This window comes from Amblyomma americanum, chromosome 4, assembly GCF_052857255.1.
Source record: "Amblyomma americanum isolate KBUSLIRL-KWMA chromosome 4, ASM5285725v1, whole genome shotgun sequence".
In the NCBI taxonomy this organism is placed as follows: domain Eukaryota; kingdom Metazoa; phylum Arthropoda; class Arachnida; order Ixodida; family Ixodidae; genus Amblyomma; species Amblyomma americanum.
In genome coordinates, this window is record NC_135500.1 from 113617576 (window position 1) to 113641285 (window position 23710).

The 23710-nt window shown below is 48.4% G+C and overlaps 2 protein-coding genes across 3 annotated transcripts in view; both read right to left on the bottom strand.

Annotated features, from left to right (window-relative positions):
* Positions 1–5052: 5052 nt before the first annotated feature.
* On the bottom strand, positions 5053–7796 carry LOC144130312 (uncharacterized). The gene is made up of 2 exons (XM_077664258.1): positions 7621–7796; positions 5053–6031 (listed from the first exon to the last, which is right to left on the bottom strand). Exons 1-2 carry the CDS (start codon positions 7712–7714, stop codon positions 5118–5120), a joined length of 1008 nt encoding a protein of 335 aa, XP_077520384.1. The 5' UTR covers positions 7715–7796; the 3' UTR covers positions 5053–5117.
* Positions 7797–15160: 7364 nt separating this feature from the next.
* LOC144128226 (uncharacterized) overlaps positions 15161–23710 on the bottom strand; it is a 39354-nt gene continuing 30804 nt past the window's right edge. For both annotated transcript variants that reach the window (XM_077661456.1, XM_077661457.1), the window contains one exon: positions 15161–15461. In XM_077661456.1, the coding sequence (XP_077517582.1) occupies positions 15286–15461 (176 nt within the window). In that variant the 3' untranslated portion in view covers positions 15161–15285. The remainder of the gene's footprint in view (positions 15462–23710) is intronic.

Consider the following 23710-nt stretch of genomic DNA (forward strand, 5'->3'; position numbering starts at 1 on the left):
ATTAAAAGAGCTTCCACGATTTCCCGCGTACGTTGGTCCTTATGTTTATACAGTATTTTAGTACGGTCGAAAAAAGGAGTGCATTTACAGGATAGCCAATGTATAACCAAATTGCTTTTGGGGAGTGGCTTTAGGGAGCGTTTATGCTCACTTAGGCGATCATTAAGGCAGCGCCCTGTTTGGCCTATATAAAATCGCCCACAGGATAGCTCTATCTTATAGACAACATTTTTACGGCACTGCACATAGGGTGATTCGTGATTTTTTCCGCATTCGGCAGGGGGAGCTCCTTCACGGTTTACGGCTTTACACAAGCGCTGCAGTTTGTTCGGGGCAGAAAAGATCACTCTGACAACGGCTTTTCCTGCAATTCTTTTCAGGTTATGTGATACCTTGTGCACATAAGGTATCACCGCGTAGTTTCGGTTTTCTGCTGCAAGCGAACTCGTTGTTTTTGTTCTGAATTCGGCAAGAATTTTCTCCGCTACAGCACGCAGGATGTGGTCTGGAAAGCCGGCCTTTTTCAGCCTCATGATCTGGCTTCTGAAGCTAGATTGCATTTGATGGGAACATGACCTGGAAATGGAATTTTTGAGGGCGGCTGTCGCGACGCCTCGTTTTACTATTTTTGAATGAGAGAATGAGTAAGATAGAAGCTCTTTTTGTGCTCGGGGTGAGTAGCACCAGCATACCCCTTCGTCGCACATCATTATCTGTAGGTCCAGAAAGCGAATGACGTCATGATCCGGAACTTCCATCGTTAGTTGAAATGGTTTTAGATTAGATCTGAACAATGTGAGGATGTCACTGGCTTGATCTGCAACACTGTGGCCGCTCATTAAACTAAAAATCACCAGAAAGTCATCAACGTAGCGGAACACACGTACCACTGAAGATCCAAGTAAGGCTTTTTGCAAATGCGGGAAATCGTGGAAGCTCTTTTAATTCTCCGGGGACTTGACAACTGCGTCAGCAAACCTTCCGTCGCGCTAACGCAAAAAGAAATTGACTATCTTAACAGTTAGGTTCGCTTGTGTAGGTTGTGATTCTGTGCTTTTTTGTGTTCTTTGACAATCATCACTGATGCAGTTCTTCTGTTGATTGTGCTCCTTTTCGCCTATTTATTGCGTGCGAGCAATAAAGCCTTTCAGTCGTAAGTCAGCGCTGTGTTTGTCTCTTTCTCAGTCCCGCCTTTCGTGCGCTGTGCCTTCATTTAGTACCATGTACCGACTAGCCCAGACAAACACCTTATGACAACGCTATGTCGACAGTTGCGCTCTTCTAACTCCCAATTTTTAACAATTGTATAAAGTCTTCGGCGAAAATCCCTGTATAGGGGTTGATTATATTTCGCGCATGATTGATAGTGTGAATATAGTCCATTGTCGAGTATCATTTACAAAAACCTGCCTGATCATTCGGCTGATTGAAGTCTAAGGTTGTCTTGATTCTATTAGGTAACTTCAGGACGGGTCCCAAAGCGCTTCTGTAGTTTGTGGGCTCGATCCGCGCGGCGCCCGGAATGGTGCTCGGGGCCCGTATGTTTAGGAATGGGAGGGATCTTAAGGCCCCCTCTAAGAGAACGAGAGAGATCCTGGCAAGTCGATGGAGCGTGATGGGATGAATCCCTACACTGTCCAGAACTGCACGGCCGCCTTGATTTAGGGACAAGCGTTGATATTGGGCCGTAAGGGTGGCTTCAGTAAGTTCCTGGACTGTGTTGGAAACTCCGAGTGCCTAGAACCTGGTTGTGAAAGTTGAGTTGGGAAAAAAATTGAAAATAGGTTTTTGAGGAAAGGAAATGGCGCAGTATCTGTCTCGCATCTCGGCGGACACCTGAACAACGCCATAAAGGAAGGGATAAAGGAGGGACTGAGAGAAGAAAGGAAGAAAGAGGTGCCGTAGTGGAGGGCTCCGGAATAATTTCGACCACAAGTGGATCTTTAACGTGCGCGGACATCGCACAGCACACGGGCGCCTTTGCGTTTCACCTCCATCGAAATGTGGCCATGCCCCGTAGTTCTCATATGCTTTGCAGAGGCAGGTGTTCAGCCCATCCAGGTCTCCGCGTGTGAGGCGACGATATGGAGTGACGTAGTAATGCGACTGCAGATGAAAGCTTGCACCAGGCATGGGAGGTTCGCCTCTCGCATGCCGGCACGTTTGTTGGCAACCCTCTGGATTAGTTGAGCAATTTGCACAGTAGACTGGTCTATGCATTTTAGAACAGTGGAATTGCTTCCATTGGTTTGCAGATGCAGACTGAGGATAGGGATCTGCTCTGTTTGAGGAATAGGGACTCCTTGCACTTGGGCTTGGAACGTAACCTTGGGTGGTCTGTGCGATGACAGTGCACGTTAACTATACCCAGGTGGTCGAAATTATTTAGGGGCCCTTCATTAGGCACCTCTTTCTCTATTCCAGCGTTAGACGATATCGCACTCTTAACTTTAACAATTCCAAAACTGTCATTCAAAATTTTTGCCTGCAGCCAGATACTGCTGCCTCCTATAAAATTCTCACCTTCAACCCCCCACCCCCTCGCTCCATTCAAATAGTCTGGGTACAGGCCCATTTGGGCAATCCCAGTGACGAAGCGGCCCATTCCGCTGCTCGCGCTTGCGTCAACCGAGCGGCGCCTACCGAAGACCCAGGCAGCGCGAGAGACCGGCTGATAACACATCACGACATCACGCGCTAGACTACCGGCGAAGAACGTCTGCTTTATCCTCCGCCTCACACATCGCTGACAAAACAACAACAGACGACATGACGACAACGCCAGGCTCGCACTTTTCCGTCTACCAGCTTGCGCTTTTCTTCCCTTCTACTCACACGCCCGAGTGTTCCTTCTGCGGAGCCCCGAGAGCCACATTCGACCACAATATGTTCATCTGCCGACAATTGCAACCACCGGCCCATTGGGCCCTCGCGGACTCGGAGGGGTGGGAGGTCGTGGTCTGTAGCTGCGACCCTGCCTCGCAACTGAGGCTGGTGCAGTGGGCGGAGAAGGTCGCGGTCAGAAACGGGCTGCCGGCCACCACCCACGACCAGGAGCCAGCCCACCTGTGAAATTTTGAACTATAAGGGCTCCGCATAAAGTTTTCATAATCATCATCATTCTCCTTCACTCCCACCTTCATCCCTTCCCTTAAGGAGCACTTCGGGTGTCCACCGAGATTAGGGTCATAATATTACTACGCCATTTCCTTTTTCTTCGGCTACTGAGCTGGAGGTCCCGGGTTCAAACCCGGTCGCGGCATATATAATTGTTTTTTTAGGGGGAAAGGAAATGGCGCAGTATCTGTCTCATATATCGTTGGACACCTGAACCGCGCCGTAATGGAAGGGATAAAGGAGGGAGTGAAAGAAGAAAGGAAGAAGAGGTGCCGTAGTGGAGGGCTCCGGAATAATTTCGACCACCTCTAGATCTTTAACGTGCACTGACATCGCACAGCACACGGGCGCCTTGGCGTTTTTCCTCCATAAAAACGCAGATGCCGCGGTCGGTTTCGAACCCGGGAACTCCGGATCAGTAGTCGACCCGCCGCGGTGGCTCAATGGTTAGGGCGCTCGACTACTGATCCGGAGTTCCCGGGTTCGAACCCGACCGCGGTGGCTGCGTTTTTATGGAGGAAAAACGCTAAGGCGCCCGTGTGCTGTGCGATGTCAGTGCACGTTAAAGATCCCCAGGCGGTCGAAATTATCCCGGAGCCCTCCACTACGGCACCTCCTCCTTCCTTTCTTCTTTCACTCCCTCCCTTATCCCTTCCCTTACGGTGCGGTTCAGGTGTCCAACGATACATGAGACAGATACTGTGCCATTTTCCTTTCCACAAAAACCAATTATTATTATTATCAGTAGTCGAGCGCCCTAACCACTGAGCCACCGCGGCGGGTCCGGTCGCGGCAGCCGAGTTTCGATGCAGGCGAACCATAAATTACTCCCGCGTGCCTCGTCCGACTGCGGAACCCTCCACTACAGTACATTTCTTCTTTGCTCCCTCCATCCGTTCCCTTGCGTTTGAGATGCTCGCAAGGAAGTGAGAGTTACTGCATCCTTTCCTTTCCTGAATAACAATTTTTTGGTGAATTTGTCCCGCCGCGGTGGCTCAGTGGTTAGGGCGCTCGACTATACTGATCCGGAGTTCCCGCGTTCGAACCCGACCGCGGCGGCTGCGTTTTTATGGAGGAAAAACGCTAAGGCGCCCGTGTGCTGTGCGATGTCAGTGCACGTTAAAGATCCCCAGGTGGTCGAAATTATTCCGGAGCCCTCCACTACGGCACCTCTTCTTCCTTTCTTCTTTCACTCCCTCCTTTATGCCTTCCCTTACGGCGCGGTTCAGGTGTCCAACGATATATGAGACAGATACTGCGCCATTTCCTTTCCCCCCAAAAAACCAATTATATATATATAATTGGTTTATATATATATATATAATTTTTGTCCAAGTCTCTGCCCATGCAATGTGTCCACCACTGTGAACAATTATGACTGATATATCGCAAAGAGTGGTCAGAATTGACTGACACAAGTATGAAATAGAAGGCAAGAATGTAGGGGGTATTGAAAAAGAAATAAACGCCTTAAGTGTACTCAGCTGATGAACGTCGGAAACACCGACTGCATGTCATGGCACAGTCGAAGGTTGTGCCCCTGCAGGCGATATGCGCGGCGACCTGCCATCCTGATCACACAGCGACGTCTGAGTGCACTGCTTTAGTCAGGATAAGCTATGTCCAGTGTTGTGACCTGTGTGTGACAGCTATGAAGGCAGGCAACGAAACTGGGGACGTAGTTGGCGCTATAATGAGGCCCAATAAACGAGGCTAAAAGCGCCAATAGTTTTCCGGAAATGAATATACAGTCCACGCAACAGACACAAACCCGAGCATAAAAGTCGCGTTTAAAACCAAAGCGAAGTCTACATATATAGAGCAGTTTCGAGATGCATCCCAGCGTGCGTACGTCAAGTGGGGTTCACTGTTCTTTCTTTCGATGCAACGAAACCTTGCTGATGAATGGAAGGGACACCAACGATTGCCCCCCTGTAACCGTCACTTCGCATCAACGTGCAAATCCTACAGCAGCTTTCGGGTGGCGACAGCGACCTCCTCTAAATGCCGTTTTGTATTCCGGCCGGCTCGCTTACGTGGCGCGGGCTGCAGGACACGCCGCGTGTCCCGTAGCTGTGGTCGACTGGCCGCCTGGACCGATGTGCCGTGAGGGGCGACAGCATCGGCTTCTTGTGGACGGTGCCCGACGGGATGGGCAGGTGGGAAATGGCTTCCTGCACGAGCAGCGACTTGCGCCGGTTGGCGTCGATGGCGTCGAAGCTCATGCTCCTTGCGGGCCACACTGGGGGCGGCTCCTGAATCACCAGCTCGCCCCTGGCGGAGTGGCCGCGGCTGGCTTGAGCCGGCAGAGACGCGCCGGCCAGCGACGAGCCGGGGCCCGCAGCAATGCCCGGTGGCGGGGACACGAACACCGTCGTTTTGGCCTCTTGGGATCCCCTCATGGCGGCCGGGTTGATGGTCACTCGACGGTCGATGGAACCTACAGGCGACATCGAACGCTTGAACGAGGAGCGTCCTAGGACAGAACGAAGCACAGCTTGCGACTCGGGATGTGGTAGCTCGTGTCTCCCAGATGCGACATCAGCGCCACCGCCGCCTGCAGCGGCCCCCAACTCCGGCGGTTGCTGGTATGCTCGAAGGCCGCCGTCGGTGCTTCCGCCGGCCGATGAGTACGGCTGCTGGAGGTCTGCGGGGTCACGGTGCCTGTGCTCCGCAGTTGCCGGAGGCGGGTCATGCCCCGAGGGTGACCTCCTGTCGGAGCGAGGACCACCTTGCGAGTGCAAGGCTCGCTTTGAGTCTCTGCGCGACGAGGGCCCCAGCGAAGAGCTGTCCTGCGAGCTGATGCGCTTGCGGTGCACGGGCGAGGCGCCGCGCGGTTCCTCGCCGTATGTCCGCGTGACCGGGGTTATGGCTCCGCTCCCGGGAACGGAGGAGCTACGCGCTGACAGACGCCCTGCAAAGAGACGGTTGCGCTTTCGAGCGAGGGCCTATATATGTAGACAGATATATCGTTGCTCATAGCCTAGGTTTCTTGGGCATTTATCGAACAGTGAGAATCAGTCTTCACGAGCGCAGTTTATGACCTCTTTCTGTCGCTGCATTTTCGCTGCGCTGTGATATTTGTTTAAGATGCTCCCAATTTCCTCGATGCCTCCGTATTAGGGCTTACTCTAACCGCCAATGACCTACGATTTCGCCTTGAGCACACTCAAGTCCTTTCAGAGACCTTGTCTTATGTTCGGATTTTAGCGCGCCAAATACTGTCGTGCTGACGCTGGTGCCAAAAGGATGCGTGCGGTAGCATTTCACAACAGTTGCTATTCAAGCTGGCCTTTCTGACTTCATACCCTTCACACGGTTGAGGCACAATTTCTCACGCATGTAAACTGGTGCTGCTCTACTGCACGCAGGAAAGTACCAGGGGAAAGGCAGTAGAAGCGTAAATGAAAAACCAGGAAAAATGAACGGAGGAAGTTCACTGCTATGAACAGGAGGAAACAAAATTGCTGAAGGTTTAACGCTTCTAAACCTAACTATACAAAGCGAAAGCGGGAGATATCCGCGGGATGATCAGATGTGGCTTGCTGACGGCGTTGCAATGTCCTCTGCGTATCGTTCCGAGATGGCCTAGCTTCGCTCGCATCCATGGCGAAGCGCGCACTATACCTAGGCGAACATGCTGTTGCTGATAGGAAGAAAGAAAAGGAAAGTGCACGGACCTGCCTACTGGCTCAAGCCGAGCCACGCTCGCTGCCGCGTGCTGAAAGTAGGAGAGTTAAAGGATAGGAGAGGAAAGATAGAAAGAAAAGGCGCGCGCTATTATGACCCGGGCTGATCCCGTAGGCAGTGCAATACCGGGCCGACCCGTGCCAGAGTGCTTCAAGCTAAGCACACCGTCATATTCCAAAAATAAGTTTAATATCTTGGGTCCATGGACCCGCAGCAGATATTAAATCGGGTGTCAGATAAGATGGTGGTGGACACCACCCGGGAGTCCCCCTATTGGGGCATTTCGTATACCTAGGCGAGCGGTGCGCTCTTTTTTAAATCGCGGCCAAGCGCGCGACGAGTCGCCCGGTCTGACAGCGGGAGAGCGCATGCGCGGCGGCGGAGAGAGTGCGCGCACCGGTGGCGGAACCACCTCGGCCAGTGACGTGGCTAGTCACATGATCGAGCCAGTGCAGCTCCGGAGCGGCTGAAGGGCGAAGAAGGTCAAAGCAATGCAGTCGGCGAAACTCGCGGAACATGCCGTAGCAAGGCTTTCGCTATGCAAAGTTACTCTCTGGCCTCCCATTTGGTGATAAGGGATAGTGCCATAGCTGTATAGCGCATGCTATAACTAAGCCCACTCCTCCTGTACGACTTGGCCGCAAACAATTGCACTCAACAGTGCGCCCAGGACACATGATACACTACGCCGTGTACCGCGTCCCAAAAAGGCAAGCCTAAAGGTTGCTGTAGTGCAGCCTCTAAGCTTGCACACGTGCAGCCAAGCCGGCAGAGGGTGACCTGCCACAGCAGAGCAACCGTCGCTGTGCTTACCAGGACTGTCCAGTCCACGCCACTGCCTCCTCCTCCTGCGACGGGACTTTTCCGTGGAGGTCTCCAGGCTGCTCTGCTTTGGGGTGTCCTCCATGCCTCCCTTGTTAGCAGCACCGCAGCTGGGCGCTTGCACTGGACCCGAATACTCCGAGGGCTAATCCGTGGATTCAGAGCGAACGCGGCCCGTCAGCACGTACCGCGTGCGTCCGCTTCTTCTTCTGCTTCGTCTCCTTCTCACGAGCCATGGAGCACGCGTGCGGGTGCATATTGCACGCATGGAAACCAGTGTTTTGGCTACAACCAGGGCCATGGCGCGGAAGTTGATCAGAAGGAACAGGCACGTTTTGAGGAGGTTAAAATAAGCAATGTCACCGCAGGGCCTTTAGCAGCCACGCCTTGTTTTCCCCGACGATGATTCTCGCTTTTTTTTTCAACGTTGCGAGGGTAGCTTTAGCCAAAGAACCTCATTTAAAGTGATTCGTTCTACTCAAGGTGGCCCATTCAGCACTGAGTTCTAAAACCCGATCGGACGTGCCGTGGACATCCAGTGCATATCATATAGTGAACCAGTACTAAAATCTATTTTTTTTTTCTCCTGCGAAAATCAACGCCGGAATCTGAGCATTCACGGGACCACAGGGAACTTCTGAAAAATTTACCACTGCGGTCAACCAGGCAAAGCAGATTTAAGAAATCAGTCCATTTGCTAGAACAGTCGGAAAGACAGGAGATAGACCTGATACCTGTAATAGAATCTTGTAGGTTAAGCAGTGTAGTAACGATAGAGATGCATTTCAAGCATGTACTGTTTCCCAGATCATTTTTCAATGTTCTGCAGCAATAATTCTTTTCAACTAAAAGAACTTAGAAGTTGAAAAGTTTGGATTGCTCATGCCATAGACCGCATACACAGAGCAAAAGTTTCATTACGAAACTTTAAATATTAGCCACAAACAACTAGCGCTTAGCGGGCGCCTTTCATTGAACTGAATTGTCCCTAAGCGACACATGGGATATGAGAGACGCCGTAGTGGAAGGCTCCGGGCTGCTTGGGTATATAAGCATGATCCCACAGTATCGGCTTGTTCGAAACTGAGTGTGGCAAACTTAGAGTGAAGTTGTGCTGCATTCTGATGTTCTTGTTTTATCCTCTTGGCCCTTTGCAGATTAATTAAAGCAAGGTGTTCATTCCTAATTAAACATGTGCTCTCAAAACTGCCAGATCCAAAACTTGCAGGTTCCTTCCCCGCGTTTGCTAATTTTTCGGAGGGTTCAAGAACGCTTCAGGAATATTACTTATACTCGCATTTAAAACGTTTACTTGCTGCCCCAATAACATCCAGCGGATATCAGTCGGACGTCAAATGCTGTGTGGGTAAACGGCGCCCTGCGTACCTGGAACATTCGAATATCCATTCTGAACACCCGCAGGACATCCCATGGACAGCCATTTTATATGAGCCTTACAGTACCACGGACATATGGTATACATCTCTCGGCTATTTGCGGCCGACCAACGGATGTCAGAGGCTCGTTTCCCAAGTTTTCACCCCAGAGAATCTGATTACCGATCGTGTCACCGGTGGGTATACCCGGCGGCATGCACTTCGCAGGCCCTGTCAGCCCCTCCCTGCTGCCACTTTGCTCACAGCATTGCTTGCAAGCACGTTTTTTGCATGTTCTCGTGGTTCAAAAAGCAGAAGAAACTGAGGTCGCTGCTTTTATGCGCATGAACAGCGTATTCCACAAAGTAACGAGTAAACAGCATTGAGAAAAACTACAGTTAGCTTTTTTTTATTGCGAGAGTGTGCCTGCTGGCATAAAGTATTTGCAAACATAGGTACACACAGGACGCTCGAAGAAAGGCCAGTAACATCCGGTGGTGCGGCCCAAAAATACATTCTTCTACAACTGGTGGACGGTCTGGAGGCGGTCCGCACCAGAGCAGGTGTTTCTGCCAGATCGCACGCAAAGAGGGGCAGGTCCAAAGCAAGTGTTTTGTGTCCGCTTCGGACACAGGAGCGGGACAAAAGGGACAGGAGTCCCCGAAAGGGACATGGTACTGTGCCGGCTACGAACAGGCTACTGCTCGGGTGAGGGCGACACGGAGGCGCAACCTTCGAAGCAAGACCTCTTCCCAGCATGCAAGGCCGCTAGGGAGGTCGGTGCCACAGGGTGGGAGAAGTGCTCGTGTGGCGCGCCGGAGGTTTTCGTTTCTTGGAAGATGCGTAAAAAGAGCGCTGTGTCTGCCCAATGTGCACATCCACAGAGAGACTGATGGCTCTTGGGGTACAAAACACATGGGCCGAATTGGCGGAGGCGGTGCGAACCTCTCAAATTGAGAGACTTAGCACCACGAGGACAGGAAGAGCCATTCTGACCAAAGTTGGAATAAAACTGGATAAGGGTCCCACGCAAAAGGTGGAGTTTATAGGGAAGTCAGGCAAAATCTGACGAATTTCCCTCTGCCAAAAAACATGCACCCAGAATACAACCTTTGTCTGTAAAGTTTCGAGACTGATTTATTTTCTTCTCTAGAAATGATTCCCCAAAACAAATGTTGGTGCGTATGTGTATCTTTTGTGTATGTATCTTTTCGGGCTAACCTGAGCTATTTATGTTAATTGCTATCGCAGCCGCTAGATGGCACTACATGTAGAAAAAAATACGTTGTCACTGGTCGTCTGCGCATTCTACTGTGAGTGAATGTGGACAGGTGGACGTCCAACTCGAACAGCGTGTAAACATAAAATTCCGCGTGAAGCTTGGCAAGACAGACACACAGACGTATGAGCTCCTTCGTGACGCTTATGGCAACGAGACATAGATTTCGAGTGGCACAAGAGGTTCGTTTCGGGGAGAACGCCGGTGGAAGACGACACAAGGCAGGGGCGCCCTTCAACCTCAGGGAATAAAAATAACGTGGCTTGGATCAGGGAAATCGTACTGCAAGACCGCAACATTACAGCCCGCATGCTATCAGATTTGTAAGACAACATTCCACCAAATTTTGCGTAAGAACTTGGGGAAACGAAAGCTGAATGCCAGACTTGTGCCGCACTCCCTCACACAGGACCAGAAGGACACGCGGGCATCAGTGAGAGCTGATTTGCTCTCCGAGGCAGAGAAGGATGCTGCATTCGTCGACAGCATCATTACTGAATACGAAACATGGTGTTTTTAATACGATACTCAAACAAAGAGGCAGAGCGCCGAATGGCGGTCCACAAGCTCTCCGAAGTCGAGAAAGGTGCGGCGACAGAAGACCGAAACAAAGACGATGCTGATAGTATTTTTCGATGCCAGAGGTGACATACACCACGAGTTCGTTCCACAAGGGCAGACGGTGAATCACGAGTTTTTTATCCGCGTGCTCCAACACATGCGTGATGCACTGCGACGCCGTCGCCCTGACTTATGGGCATCTGGACAATGGAGCCTTCTCCACGATAACGCAAGGCCGTACACTGCTCTCAGCGTGGCAAAATTTCTCGCCAAGCACAGCATTACTGTGCTTCGATCCCCATCCGCCATACTCGCCTGGCCTCTCCCCATGCGATTTTTTCCTGTTTCCTCGTGTGAAGAGAACCCTAAAAGGTCACTGGATGGGGAGCGTGGAGGCCATCCAAGACGCCACGATAAAGAAGCTGACATCCCTGCCAAAAGAAGCGTTTTCCAACTGTTTCCAAGACCTCAAGAAACGTTGGAGGCTGTGTAGAGACTGCAAGGGAGACTATTTCGAAGGGGTGCCGCACAAATTATTTTAATGTTAAACGCATTTTTTTTAAATGGACTCAGTCTCGGAAACTTTACGGACAAAGGTTCTATAACAAGCACAGGAGGCAAAAACGAGCCGAGGCATTAGAAATTAAATTCGGCAAAATTTCGGAACATGAGGTGGCCTATGTAGACGAGGCGGGAGGTGGTGGCGGTTTTACGGTGGCAACGGTCGTCAGCGGCCGGGGCAACCCCGTGACAGCTGCCACTTTGCGCGGGCGGAGCATAGAAGTTGCCGAAGAAACTTCGATCGCGCTAGCTTGCGTACGTTAGAACGGAAGCGAAGTTTGTCATCAGTGACAGCAAAACTGCCATACAAAATTTTAGCTAGGGAAGGATCTCGCCCTTAGCGGCCAGAATCCTAGGCCAGAGAAAGTTGGATAGGAAAATTCAAATAATTTGGACTCCGGCGCACGAAGCCGTCCCCGACAACGAGGCGGACCACGAGCTGGCTCGAGATCTCTACCGCCGAGCCGCTACAGTTCCCCTCGATGACCGAGGGAGCGGAGAGCGCATGCTAAAATTTGGGGAGATCACAGGTGCAGCATTATAGATTGGAGCGTAGACTGGTACCCCCGCCAGACCCGAAAGTAGACAATTAACACACAATCAGTCGCGTGGAGGCGACTCCAAACTTATACGCATCCGCACCCGGTTATGACGAACCACATATGTTCCCCGATGCCAGGAGCGATAAATGTAATTTTTGTGACGCGAGAGGGACCCTCGACCACATAATATGGGAATGCCCGTACTCTCCCCGTGGGACGCGGGATATAGACAGTAGAGACATCTGGCAGACCCTGCTGCGCAGCTCGAACTCCGAGCTCCAGCTCGTCCAACTGGCTGAAGAGGCTGCCGGGACCCAAGACCTCCCAGCCTGAGGCGGCGGCACCCGCTCCCTGACCTGCGTGTCGGGGGTGGGTAGATTGGGGCCGCTTGAAGGGGAAGTGGAGGAACTGATTTGTGACTTGCTCCATCCACCAAAGCTTGTGTGGGTTGGGCATCTCGACGATTCCATCGACGAGAACTAACCCAAAGTACCACGCAGCAAGCAGCCGAATTTTCTGCCAATTGCAAGTGCGCCAATACATAGTACATAGGTTTGATGACACGTTCGGTGTCTTCCGCAGCGTGGGGGTGTAGGTGTTTGGCAGAGCCCCACCTACAGGTTGACGGTTTCACGTGTAGATTGTATGCGCCTCTATTCTAAAAAGAAAGTAAACGCGTTCTTCGCAGTGTTGTTTAGAGCTGCTATCAGCTCCGTATTTTCGGACATCATTTTTGTACTATTGAAGTGTTTGTGGGAGGTCTCGCCTATGTAGAGACATTCATTGCATGCACCTCTTGATAATACTTCGCCTTTTCTTCACGGGGTAGTTTTCAAAGTTGAAAATAACTTCGGTGTTCATTCAGAATGATGGAAGGGAGAGCGGGCGGGAGGAGCGAGCGGACAGTACAGTGTCACTCAAGAACATATATGGCGAACGAGGGCAATCGTGCCGGGAGCTCAAATAAAGCTGGTAGTTGAGCCATTCCACTCCAGGTCCGGAATTCCGGTTGCTACTTCTCTTTTTCGATCTTCTCCAACTTTCTGTGGATCTGCAGTCAAGGCTGGAGGACCGAAGCGCAGGTTAGGCCAACACGTTTACACAAAATATCCCTATTTTGCGCTCAACGAAAGCAAGGCCCCGCGAGCCACCCCTATAGGGTTAAGGCTGTTTCACATGCAAGCAACTGAGCGGCGCGACGTGGCGAAGAATTTCCAACTTGTTGGAACCTCGTCGCTCTGGCCGCGAAGAAATCGCCAGCGTTTTCCCTTAGCCGAAGAAGCAGGGGAACACGTTACACAGCCCGTAATCAGCTTCGCCGAACACCTACAGGCGTACAGACAGGCCATACATACCCAACACATAACTCTAGACAAGGCGGAAGAACACACCCTTCGCCGACTACAAACGGACGTAACACCAGCTCCACCAATGGTACCCCTCACTCTACAAACCAAAGTGCCCACACTGTGGAGAAATAGCTAAGGCTCTTCGCATGATGTGGGCACGCGCCAATTCAACCCCGCTCTTTAAAAACTTCCTAATCCCAATTTGGAGCAGGGGCTAAGCCATTCCGCACAGCGAGGACCCCGACCAGCAAAGAGGACTGGTATACGCAGGGCCCAAGCTGCAGCGTAGGCCAATGGGCTGCCGGAATAGGCGGACCACCCAAGCCTCCGAGAATTGCCATTCTTTCAAGACAGTTTAAAATCAATCAATCGCTTGCGTGCGAAACAGGAAGCGGCGGCGGTCAGGACATTTTCGGCGACCGAAGCTTCCGTTTCTGGTGGAGGAGGAATTAAACAACCTTAATTATTATACTGGCCGGACAACAGGCGCATTGGCACGGCCCGCTCGTTCCCTTTACTGCCTGGCCTTCGTTGCAGCACCGCAGGCTTGCGCCGGGCAGAAGTGTCAAAATTACCGAGGCTTTGAAGACTTTAAACAGAGTCGCTGCGTTTACCTGCGTTGTACCGTATTTATACTGAACATTGTACCTCCAGAAACGCATTCATGACTCATGCATCACGTGTCCGGATACTGCGAGCAGGGCGCTTTGTTGTGCGTGGTGCCGGTTCCCAGTGGGCACTGGAACTCCATTGGACGTCCTGCGGACGTCCCAAACGTCCGCAGGACCTCCATGGGAATTTTAATGCTCATTCGGTTGTGGCTGCTGCCATCGTTTCCCTCCTCTCCCTCGCTTTTCTTCCTCCGCCCGACCACTCTCTGCTTTCCTGCACCCAAATTTTTAGCCTAGTTCTTTTTCTTTGGTGTAACTACGCTATAGCCTACCTGCGAACGTAGGAGCAGCCATCAAGGGAAGCCATATTCTCCACCCCCCCCCCCCCCCGGGCCGGCCGCGCGTCCACGCCCCGCTCATAGATCACGTGATTGCTCGACACATCTGATTGGTTGAACTACATGCGCCCAAGTTGGCCGCAATGGGGAAAGGAGGTCACGGCAGGTGAAAAGAGGTTTGTGCGCTGCAGCGGACGCCAGGGTGCTTCAACACGTTAAACTGCTGCGATGGTGAAACGGATTAAGAATAGTAAGATACATTTTTTAAGGCGTAAGCCTTTCTTGGGCCATGATTGGCATGGACAGAAGTTGTAGACGGAAGTTATCCGCACGAACTGTAGATCAGAAGTTGTGATAAATGAAATAAAATGTAAAAGTTGATTAAGCTTGTTCATAAGCAACATATATGTGACGAAATAAAACCAAAAATAACAATAGTAATAAACAAAAAACAGAAAAATAAAATAAAAACAAAACAATGAAATAAGAACAGAAATTTAAAAAAAAATAAAAATGAAGGGAGATAGAGAGGACAGGGAAAGGCTTTCGCATTTACGCTCTTAAGCAGGCTCAACAATCCTGTAATTTTTTAGATTCGCTTTGTGGGGGTATGCTATCTAGCGGCACGTATTCTCCATGCAACTAATTTGTTTGCATGTGACCATGCCTTGGCAAATGTTTAGTTTCTTCTTTATTAAGCATGGCTCTTCTTACTCAAGGTGTTTTGCGTGATGTTTATGCAAAGCACACTTGTCCAACCGACAACTGAGAGTACGAGGAACTTGTGAGCTGCTGTTTCGCGGGCCCAGATTTCGGTACGTCACCGCCTACCTATCGCCACTGCCACGTGACAATACTTTATTGAAACTCAAACGCCAATAGACAGCCATTCGTATTGAGGTCTGCAAGCAAGCTTGAATGTTGTATCCCTACTGAAAACAGGGATACCGGGGTCTTGTTTATTTGTTACTCAGCTGTGAAGACACGTAGGTAAATGCCGCACTGCAAAGGATGCCAGTCAATCTCTTAAATTGGTTCACTATTTCTTTCCAAAGAATGATAGCAGCGACTGCTGTTTCTTGTCTCCGGCTGCTGCGGCCTTCTTTTTTCCGGCCGGTTTCTCCAGTGCGGCCTTCTCCCTCAGGGCCTTGGGAAGGGGCTCTTCTTCGTCGTCGTCGTCAGACTCGCTCACCAGCTCCTTCACCAGTTTGGTCACTGAAGGAGAGAAAGCGCCGCCAGATCACACTTCATGGGCATAAGAACCGTGGCTTTTGAGTTGCACAAGATTACACAACACACGTGCCAAAAAATGGATACAATTGGTTCACTGCAGTCTGTAATACACACAAAGGCTCTTTAATTAGAACTTCGAAACACAGGAAAAAAAAAGCATTCGAATTATTCGAAAGTTCGCACTATTAAATGAGGGATGCATTCCACCTGAATTCCGTGAGAGATCTGAGTTGCGAGACAATGAATGTTTTAGCACAGCATAGAGAAGTGAGTAACATGCCAAAGGAGGCAATAGGCTTGAAGAACGTCAGTTTGAATCACGAGAGAGCCCAGAGAGAGGAGGGGCCCCCCATACAGCACAACGCACTGCAAAGAATGATGAAGAAGGTTCCATTACCTTTCGGCCCTGGATTTTTTATATGGCCCTAGATTTTTTCACTGCATGTTTTTACAATGCCTAAGGCCCCATAAACATGTAGTAAAAAATTAAAGCTAGTGGTGCAAGTATTAATCGATTAACAGGTATGGTGTCAAAATCGGACATCAGGGCTCGGTGGGTGTAAAATGCGAAAGGTACCGTTTTGGTTACCGCAATCGACAACAAAGAAATGAACGAAAAAATTTCTTATTTTCCAGTGTGGGGAACTCTAAACAAGCTTTTTTTTACTTTGTAAGGAATAGCTGGATCTTGCAGTTGCCGTAAAAGACACCACTCTTTCCTGTTTGCCTTGTGTTTTGTATCATGCCTCCTTGTTCTTGTTGTTGACAGGCTTGTGTTCCAGCTTGTGTACGTTACGTCAACAACACACATGTTGTAAACTTGCACAGCCTTCCTGGAAGGCGACTGTGGGCAAGATGAAGGCTTTCCCCAAATCTGTAATGCCCTAGTCTATCGAGCTTCATGGAGTGCTTCCATAACGCCCAGCGCGAAGCTCGGCAAATCTAAGTTCTAAGCTTGCGCGAGGCACAATGCATTTGGCTTGCGCCTGTTTTCAAACCAGCTGTTTACTATAGAAGGATTCATAAACTGGAAGGTAATCTGTTGTGTCTGTATCTTGACCAAAAGCTGTTCTCTACAGGTGCAAGAAATTCCGTCTCATTCGTAGGCTTATGCCGCACGAATCTCTCTCGGCTGGAGAGAAAGCAGAAACTGTTTATGAGCACACCAAACATGCTTTCTCAAGAAAACATAGCCAAACACACTGCATTGCTCCCAGCGTCGAAGGTACACCACACGTGCTGCACGAGCGGCGGTGTGCTAGATCGCTTCTTGCCTTCACTGCCGATGCTCACAGGAGGAGAGCGGTAGAAAAAAAGAAATAAAAGGACAAGTTCAGCCGTGCATTTTTTCTCGCTTCTCCTTTACTCTTACTGTTGTTCGCCGACATCCGCATTGTCATTTCCAGGCTTGATCCGAACATCCACCTTGTATGATAGCAAAAATTTCCATTTTCCAGTTCATCAGAAAGCTAATTTGAAGATCTCGTCCATTTGCTGCGATGAACATTCATGTCAGCAGCCCAACAAACAAACCAGTATAGGTGCATCTGCAAAAATACTAGCAGATTCTCTTCTACAAAGATCACCTATCATCACTCAATGGCCACCGTTGGCAACCGTTGAGCCGTCGTGTTGTCAAAATCGTACGTCAAAAATTTGTTCAACCGCAACGTCTATGCATTCAATAATATTTACGATGTGGATATGAGCTTGCACAGGCGTTTCACAAAACATGTAAAAATCTGAGCGCAAAAGATAGAATGGTTAGTGAGATATAAGCCTAGAAATTTTCTATACCTCGGCTTCTTCACCCCATGCCTACAATGCTGCTGCTGCTTCTTCCTTAGACAGCACAGCTCAATGGATAGCAACAGGGATCCCAGAGGAACTATTGCATTAAAAATTAATAGTATTTTCTTCCGTTACTGAGGCGTGAGCAAAATATTTGTGTTGCGGTGTCAAGTGACACCGCCTGGGCCGAAAGGGTTAAGAGGGGACTCGACAAATAAAATGGCCAATTTTCTGAAAATTTTCTATTTCTAAATTTTTTTTGCAACACTTGGGTCTTTGTCTCTTGATGAAAACAATGCACAAATTCAAAAAATTTCTTTTTCTGATGTGTGATCATTGAAAATTGTGAGTGAGTTGCCCTTCTAATGGACCCTGCGCATTGCAAATTCCATAGGTTCTGAAGATGGAGCACCACCATGTTAGTATCACCATGCAAAGGAAAGATCAGAAGATGAGAGCTTCCATTGGCTGCAATGACGCGTTAATCTCACCAAAAGCAAAAACATACGAGGTGATAAACGAGGCAAACAAGGGAATAAACTTTAAGCTTGATTACCTCAGCTTTCCCTTTTTCTGCGACTGCTATCACTCATGCCTTCGGCACTCCTTAAGAAATTGTATTGTATTGTATTGGGTCTTATGGCTTATAAGCAACTCCGGCTATCATGTGCCAAACACATGGTATAATTTATTTCAAGAATTGGGTGTCCTCAGTGAAATTCTTTGTCCAGACAAGGACTAGGAGGAGATTAACAATTCGAATGTAGACCTCAGCCTTCTTCTCAGGCCTGAGAAAATGGATGAGGTGTATCATAAAATGCATCAAAGCACAGGGTAAGAATATTAATAGTTCTGTGATGTTATATTTTGTTTAAGATTGCTGCATCTCTCAGAAAACTAAAAACAGATGAAGTTCTTACAAGTGGATTATCTCCTAAAAGTAAATTGGGGTGGAAGGAAGTGCGTTCATTGTAAAATACAGTAAAATATTTTTTTCTTAGCCGTTCTAGTTGTGTGCACGAGCATGGGATGTAATTTACTGTGAGCTCATCTCCACATTTCTCACATAAAGGTCTGTCTTGTTTTGTCAATAGAAAGTTATGTGTCAGGTGTGTGTGTCCAATACGGAGATGGCATAAAATAACTTCAATGAAATGTTTTTGGTGTGAGCATGACTTCCATTCTTCTATGATGGGTTTTACTAAGTGTAGCTTATTATTTCTTTCAGTGTTCCGTTGAGACTGCCATTTATATATGATTTTACACTGTACCAGCTTCATGCCATCTTTGTATGGAATGTTCACTTTCTTTTTTCTTTGTCCTGAGTTTTTGCAGCACATGCATCCACCTTCTCACTGCCTGTGATTCCGATGTGGCTTGGCACCCAGCAAAATTTTGCGACATTTCCCTGTATTGTGGCTCTTCTTATGTTATGAATGATGTCCCCAATTAGTGGTGTAACTGTATTTCCATGGTGAAGTGAGGTGAGTACACTCAGAGAATCAGTGTAACTGGTACTATTCGCAAAGTTCTCATTTATAATTTTTTTCTACAGCCACAGAGACTGCGTAACACTCTGCCGTGAAAATGGATGCGCACTCAGGCAGCTGTACTGTTTTTTCCCAATTATTTTGAACCATAGCACCTCCGACGTGGTGTGCAGATTTTGATCCATCAGTATAAAATGCTGTGTATTCTCTGTATTTTTCATTTAGGGTTAATTATTTTTGTAATATATGCTCATGTGGTGTTTGTTTTTTCTGAAATTGTGTTAATGTGAAGTCGAACATTGAGGGCAGGCAGTACCAAGGCGGGAGTGGGTCAGCTTTGTGGGCAATATTAGGCAATGTGTCCATTACTTCTAGTTCTTGGCATTTCTCTTCAAAGCGCAGAAGAAGTGGTTTGATTGCCAGAGGTTTGTTGGTAAACAGTGTTCGAGATGGGCAGATTGTAACTATTGGGTAGCATATTTGTTTTGGCATGGAACAAATTTTAAGGATGTATGAGCATGTGAGCATAGTTCTTCTGTCTTTGAGTAATGGTTCATTAGTTTCAACATAAAGACTATTTATGGGCGACGTCCTGTAAGCACCAGTAGAAAGACGAAAACCTAAGTTTTGCACTGGGTCGAGTCGTTTCAAGTACGATGGCCTTGCTGTACCATACACTATGCGACCATAGTCTAAAATGGGACGTACTGCAGAGCGATAAATCTGCAGAAGGCATACCCGATCAGAACCCCAGAGTTTGTGTGAAAGGACCTTCAGTATGTTCAAAGACTGCGATGCTTTCTTTTTCAGCACATTCATGTGGGGCAAGAAAGTAAGCTTTTTGTCGAAAGTTATGCCTAGGAATTTGTATTCATTCTTTAAAGGTAACTGGGTTTTGTTTATGTGTAGAGTGGGATCTGTCTGTAAGCCTCGTTTGAGTGAAAAAAGTAAGGCCACTGTTTTCTGTGGAGAGAACTGGAAACCATCCTTGTCTGCCCATGTTGCCAGCCTATTTATTGTAAGCTGTATTTGTCTTTCGCATGCGGATATGTTGGATGATGTACATGCTATCTGAAGATCGTCAACATAGACAGAATACATAATGGACCTTGGGATTATTTTCCTAATAGAATTCATTTTTACTACGAAGAGTGTTGCACTTAAAATACATCCTTGAGGTACTCCATTCTCCTGAACAAAATTCTTTGAAAGGATTGAGCCTAGGCGCACATAGAATGAACGGTTGGATAAGAAGTCTTTTAAATGGAATGAATGGTTCAATAACAAGTCTTTTAAGCAATTCAACATCCTGCCGCGGATGTCAAGCTCGGCAAGTTCTTGCAGAATCCCGAACCTCCATGTTATACCATAGGCCTTTTCTGAATCGAAAAAGACTGCAAGATAGTTTTGTTTGTGTACAAAAGCTTCTCTAACAGTATTTTCTAGATGAACTAAGTGATCTGCCGTGGAGCATACCTCTTTAAAACCACACTGATTGATATCAAGAAGTTCACAAGATTGAAGGACAAAAGTTAGTCTTATATTGCGGACACTTTCAAAAGATTTCGCGAGGCAAGTGGTAAGAGCTATGGGTCTGTAACTGCTGAGAGAGGTTGATTCTTTCTCGTACTTAAGAAACGGCCCAATATGAGCTTTTCTCCAGGCTGTGGGTAGTTTCCCTGATACCCAAATTTTGTTAAAGAATCTTAGAAGTGCCTCTACAGCAGACTGGAAAAGATGGGCCAGCATTTCATAGTGTATTTGGTCGGGTCCTGGAGCGTTTTTTTTTTGCTGGCAGATAGTACTCTATTGTGGAGGGTAATTAATGTATTGTATTGTTCATTAGCACCTCCACTAGTTGGGAGTCTGTATTTCGGCCATGTTTTTGTTTTTTTTTAGAAATGATTCGATGTAATGTGATGAGCTAGAAACTGCAGCGAAGTGCTCCCCTAATATATCTGCCTGTTCCCTTATATCTGTTTGTGCACCAGGTGTCAAAAACGGAATTGTGTACGATGAAAGCTGCCATTTAATTTTCTTACGTGTTCCCACATTTTTTGATGTGATTTGACTGTTTATGCATGAAACAGCTCTGCCATGATGCTTTCTCGGCACTACGACGGACGTACAGAGTTTTGGCTCTTGCCTTTTTTAAATTTACTAGGTTCTCATGTGTGATGTACCGGCGAAAAATACCCCGAGCTCTATTTTGTCGTTTTTTTTTTGCATCCTTGCAATCTTGTGTCCACCAAACTTAGTGGTTTTGACGTACCATTCCCGAAGACATAGGAATAGCCAAGTGTGCGGCAGCTACGATACAATCAGTGAACTTTTGATTTATTTCATCAATGTCAATATTTTCTAAAACTATTTTTTCTAAACTGCCTTCCGATCGGAAAAGTTGCCAGTCAGCTAAAGGGAGCTTCCAGCATTGCGGTTTTGTCGGGATGATTTCAGGTGCTGATGTTAGACTGATTTTTACGGAGAGGTGATCGCTACCATAAGAGTTGTCTATGACATCCCATTTAAAATTGTTAAAAACAGACGGCGAACTAAAAGACAACTCTAAACAGCTCATTTTCCCTGAGGCTGGAGAGTAGTATGTAGTTTTTCCAGAGTTCAGCAAACAAATATTACTGCTGAGAATAACATCCTCTATAATTTGACCTCTATTATCTGTTTTTTCACTTCCCCAGTAAGAGGAATGTCTGTTAAAATCCCGAACTAACAGATAAGGCTCTGGTAGTTGTGCTAAAATGTTCTCTAACTCTATGTGGGTAACTTTCAGGTGGGGCTCTAGGTATACAGAATGCACTGTAAGAGTTTTATATGTAAGAAGAGTGGCTGCTGTAAGTTTTACTTCACGGGCTGCTATACCATTCTTCACAATGATGGCTACCCCTCCCGATAGCCTGTTTGCATGCTCTCGGTCATGACGGAATACTTTATATTTTTTTGGTACATTTGTATGGTGGCGACCTAGGTTAGTTTCCAGCAAGCACAGGGCCACAGGGAAGAATGAAGATAAGATATCCTTTATGTCACTGAGATTATTTAAAAGTCCCCTGCAATTCCAGTGTATTATAAATGCCATCTTGGGGGTTTAGAAACTAGGTTTAGGTTGGCCCCTTTATTCGGGGCTTTTCTCTTTTTTTTTCGATCCAGGGAGTTGTGCACGGACATCGACGGCACGGAGCTACCCCGGCTCGTGTCCATCACCTCCTCAGAGGTGCTGGACGATCGTGCAGACTGCACGTGGTTCTTTGTGGGAGACCTCGCCTCGTGGGCAGAGGTCTTGAGGCCCGCTGCCTCAGGAGGCAACATGACCTGCTTTGGAGGTGGTGGAGTAGTGTTTGCTACTTCCTCTTGGGGCGAGGATGGCCGTGCTGCAGCCTCAGTACGTGAGGTCTGAGCAGGTGCCATAGGCCAGTGTGATGGATCACCCCGTCGCACCACATCGGCGAAGCTTGTGTAGATTCAAAGAAAAATTGTTTGCCATTCTGATACGTGTTTTCGCCTCTTTGAAAGAAATGTTCTCTTTAGCTTTCAATGTAATGACTTCTTTTCCCATCTTCCACGATGGGCAAGACCTGGAGTAGGCTGGGTGCTCGCCTTCACAATTAGCGCAGCAGAATGCTGCTTCGCAGTTTTCAGAGGAGTGTTCTTTCGAAGCGCATTTTGCGCAGGTTTTGCGTCCTCGGCATCTAAGGGAACCATGGCCAGATCTTTGGCAATTGAAACAGCGTCTGGGGTTTGGAATGTATTATCTCACAGTAATCTTTGTGTAGCCCACTTCAGTGGAGTCGGGGAGTATGCAACAAGTGAAAGTAAGTATAAGGTGTTTCGTTGGGATCTCTTTGTCATCTTTTCTTGTTTTGATTCTTTGGACTTTTGTGACATGTTGATCGGCGAGGCCTTAAAGCATTTCCTCCTCGGTGAGATCCAGAAAATCAATTTCTGAGATCACACCACAAACAGTATTTAGTGACCTGTGGGGTGTGACAGAGACACGAATGTTCCCAAATGCAGGAATGTCAGAAAGTTGAGCCATAGAATAGGTGCGTTGTTCGGCCGTGGTGCCAGCCGCCCACCATGGAGCCCAACAAAGGGACGGGACAGGAACTTGCAGGCAAGTCCTGCCCACGCCAGATGTCCACCTCAACTATAACCAAATATGACGAAACCCAGGGTAGTTCGCAACACAGGGTTAACCCTAGCCGCCAGGAAAAAGAAAAAACGAAGTGAGTAGGAGACAGGAGAGTTGTAAGAAAGATGATAGGAAAGCGAAAGACGGAGGGGAGGATAGGAAAAGGCGTGTTGCAACTTCACGTGCGCTTTCGAAGTGCGCACACCTTTTATCGCCTTATCTGGCGATCCTTCAGAGCTCCGGACTATCACTACTAACACATGCTCTTTCCTATCTTCCTTCCACTCGGCTACTTATAAATACGCTCTACACCTGGTAATAAATGTTAATTTTTGGTTCTACTGACTACGCTGTTGCTTCCCTGGTCTGGCATTACTGTGAGCATGCCATGACTATGCTACAAGGCGACTGCCGATTTGCCCCGGTCGGGTCAGGCCGGAGGTGCCGTCTACAGGAAGCTGGGGCCAAAGTGGGGTGTTGCCTCCGCCAAGGGGCCTTAAAGGTTCAAACGCTCGGCATCGGCTCAACCACCAGGATCCCCTTTTCCTCGGACACGGCAATATCACGCACGGCTAAGCGCGGGTGCTCGGGTCCGTGGTGATGCACTGTTCACCATCATCCCCCTGCGGGGATGTCCCTGTGGATGCTCGGGAACCCGTGGTGTCGCCACTCACCAACGTCTGCAAGCTGCAGATGCCCCCCTGCGGGGACTGCTTAAGAAATGACAGTGTAATGATTCTGTTTTTTGTGCATGAATCCTGGGGTGCTGCAGACTGCAACAGTTTATGAAAGTTATTGCTGTA

Coding starts and splice junctions, on each gene's coding strand:
- LOC144130312 (XM_077664258.1), bottom strand. CDS start 7,714: ATGGAGGACACCCCAAAGCAGAGCAGCCTGGAGACCTCCACGGAAAAG. Junction 6,032..7,620: donor GCGTGGACTGGACAGTCCTG/GTAAGCACAGCG, acceptor GTCTCTTTGCAG/GGCGTCTGTCAGCGCGTAGC.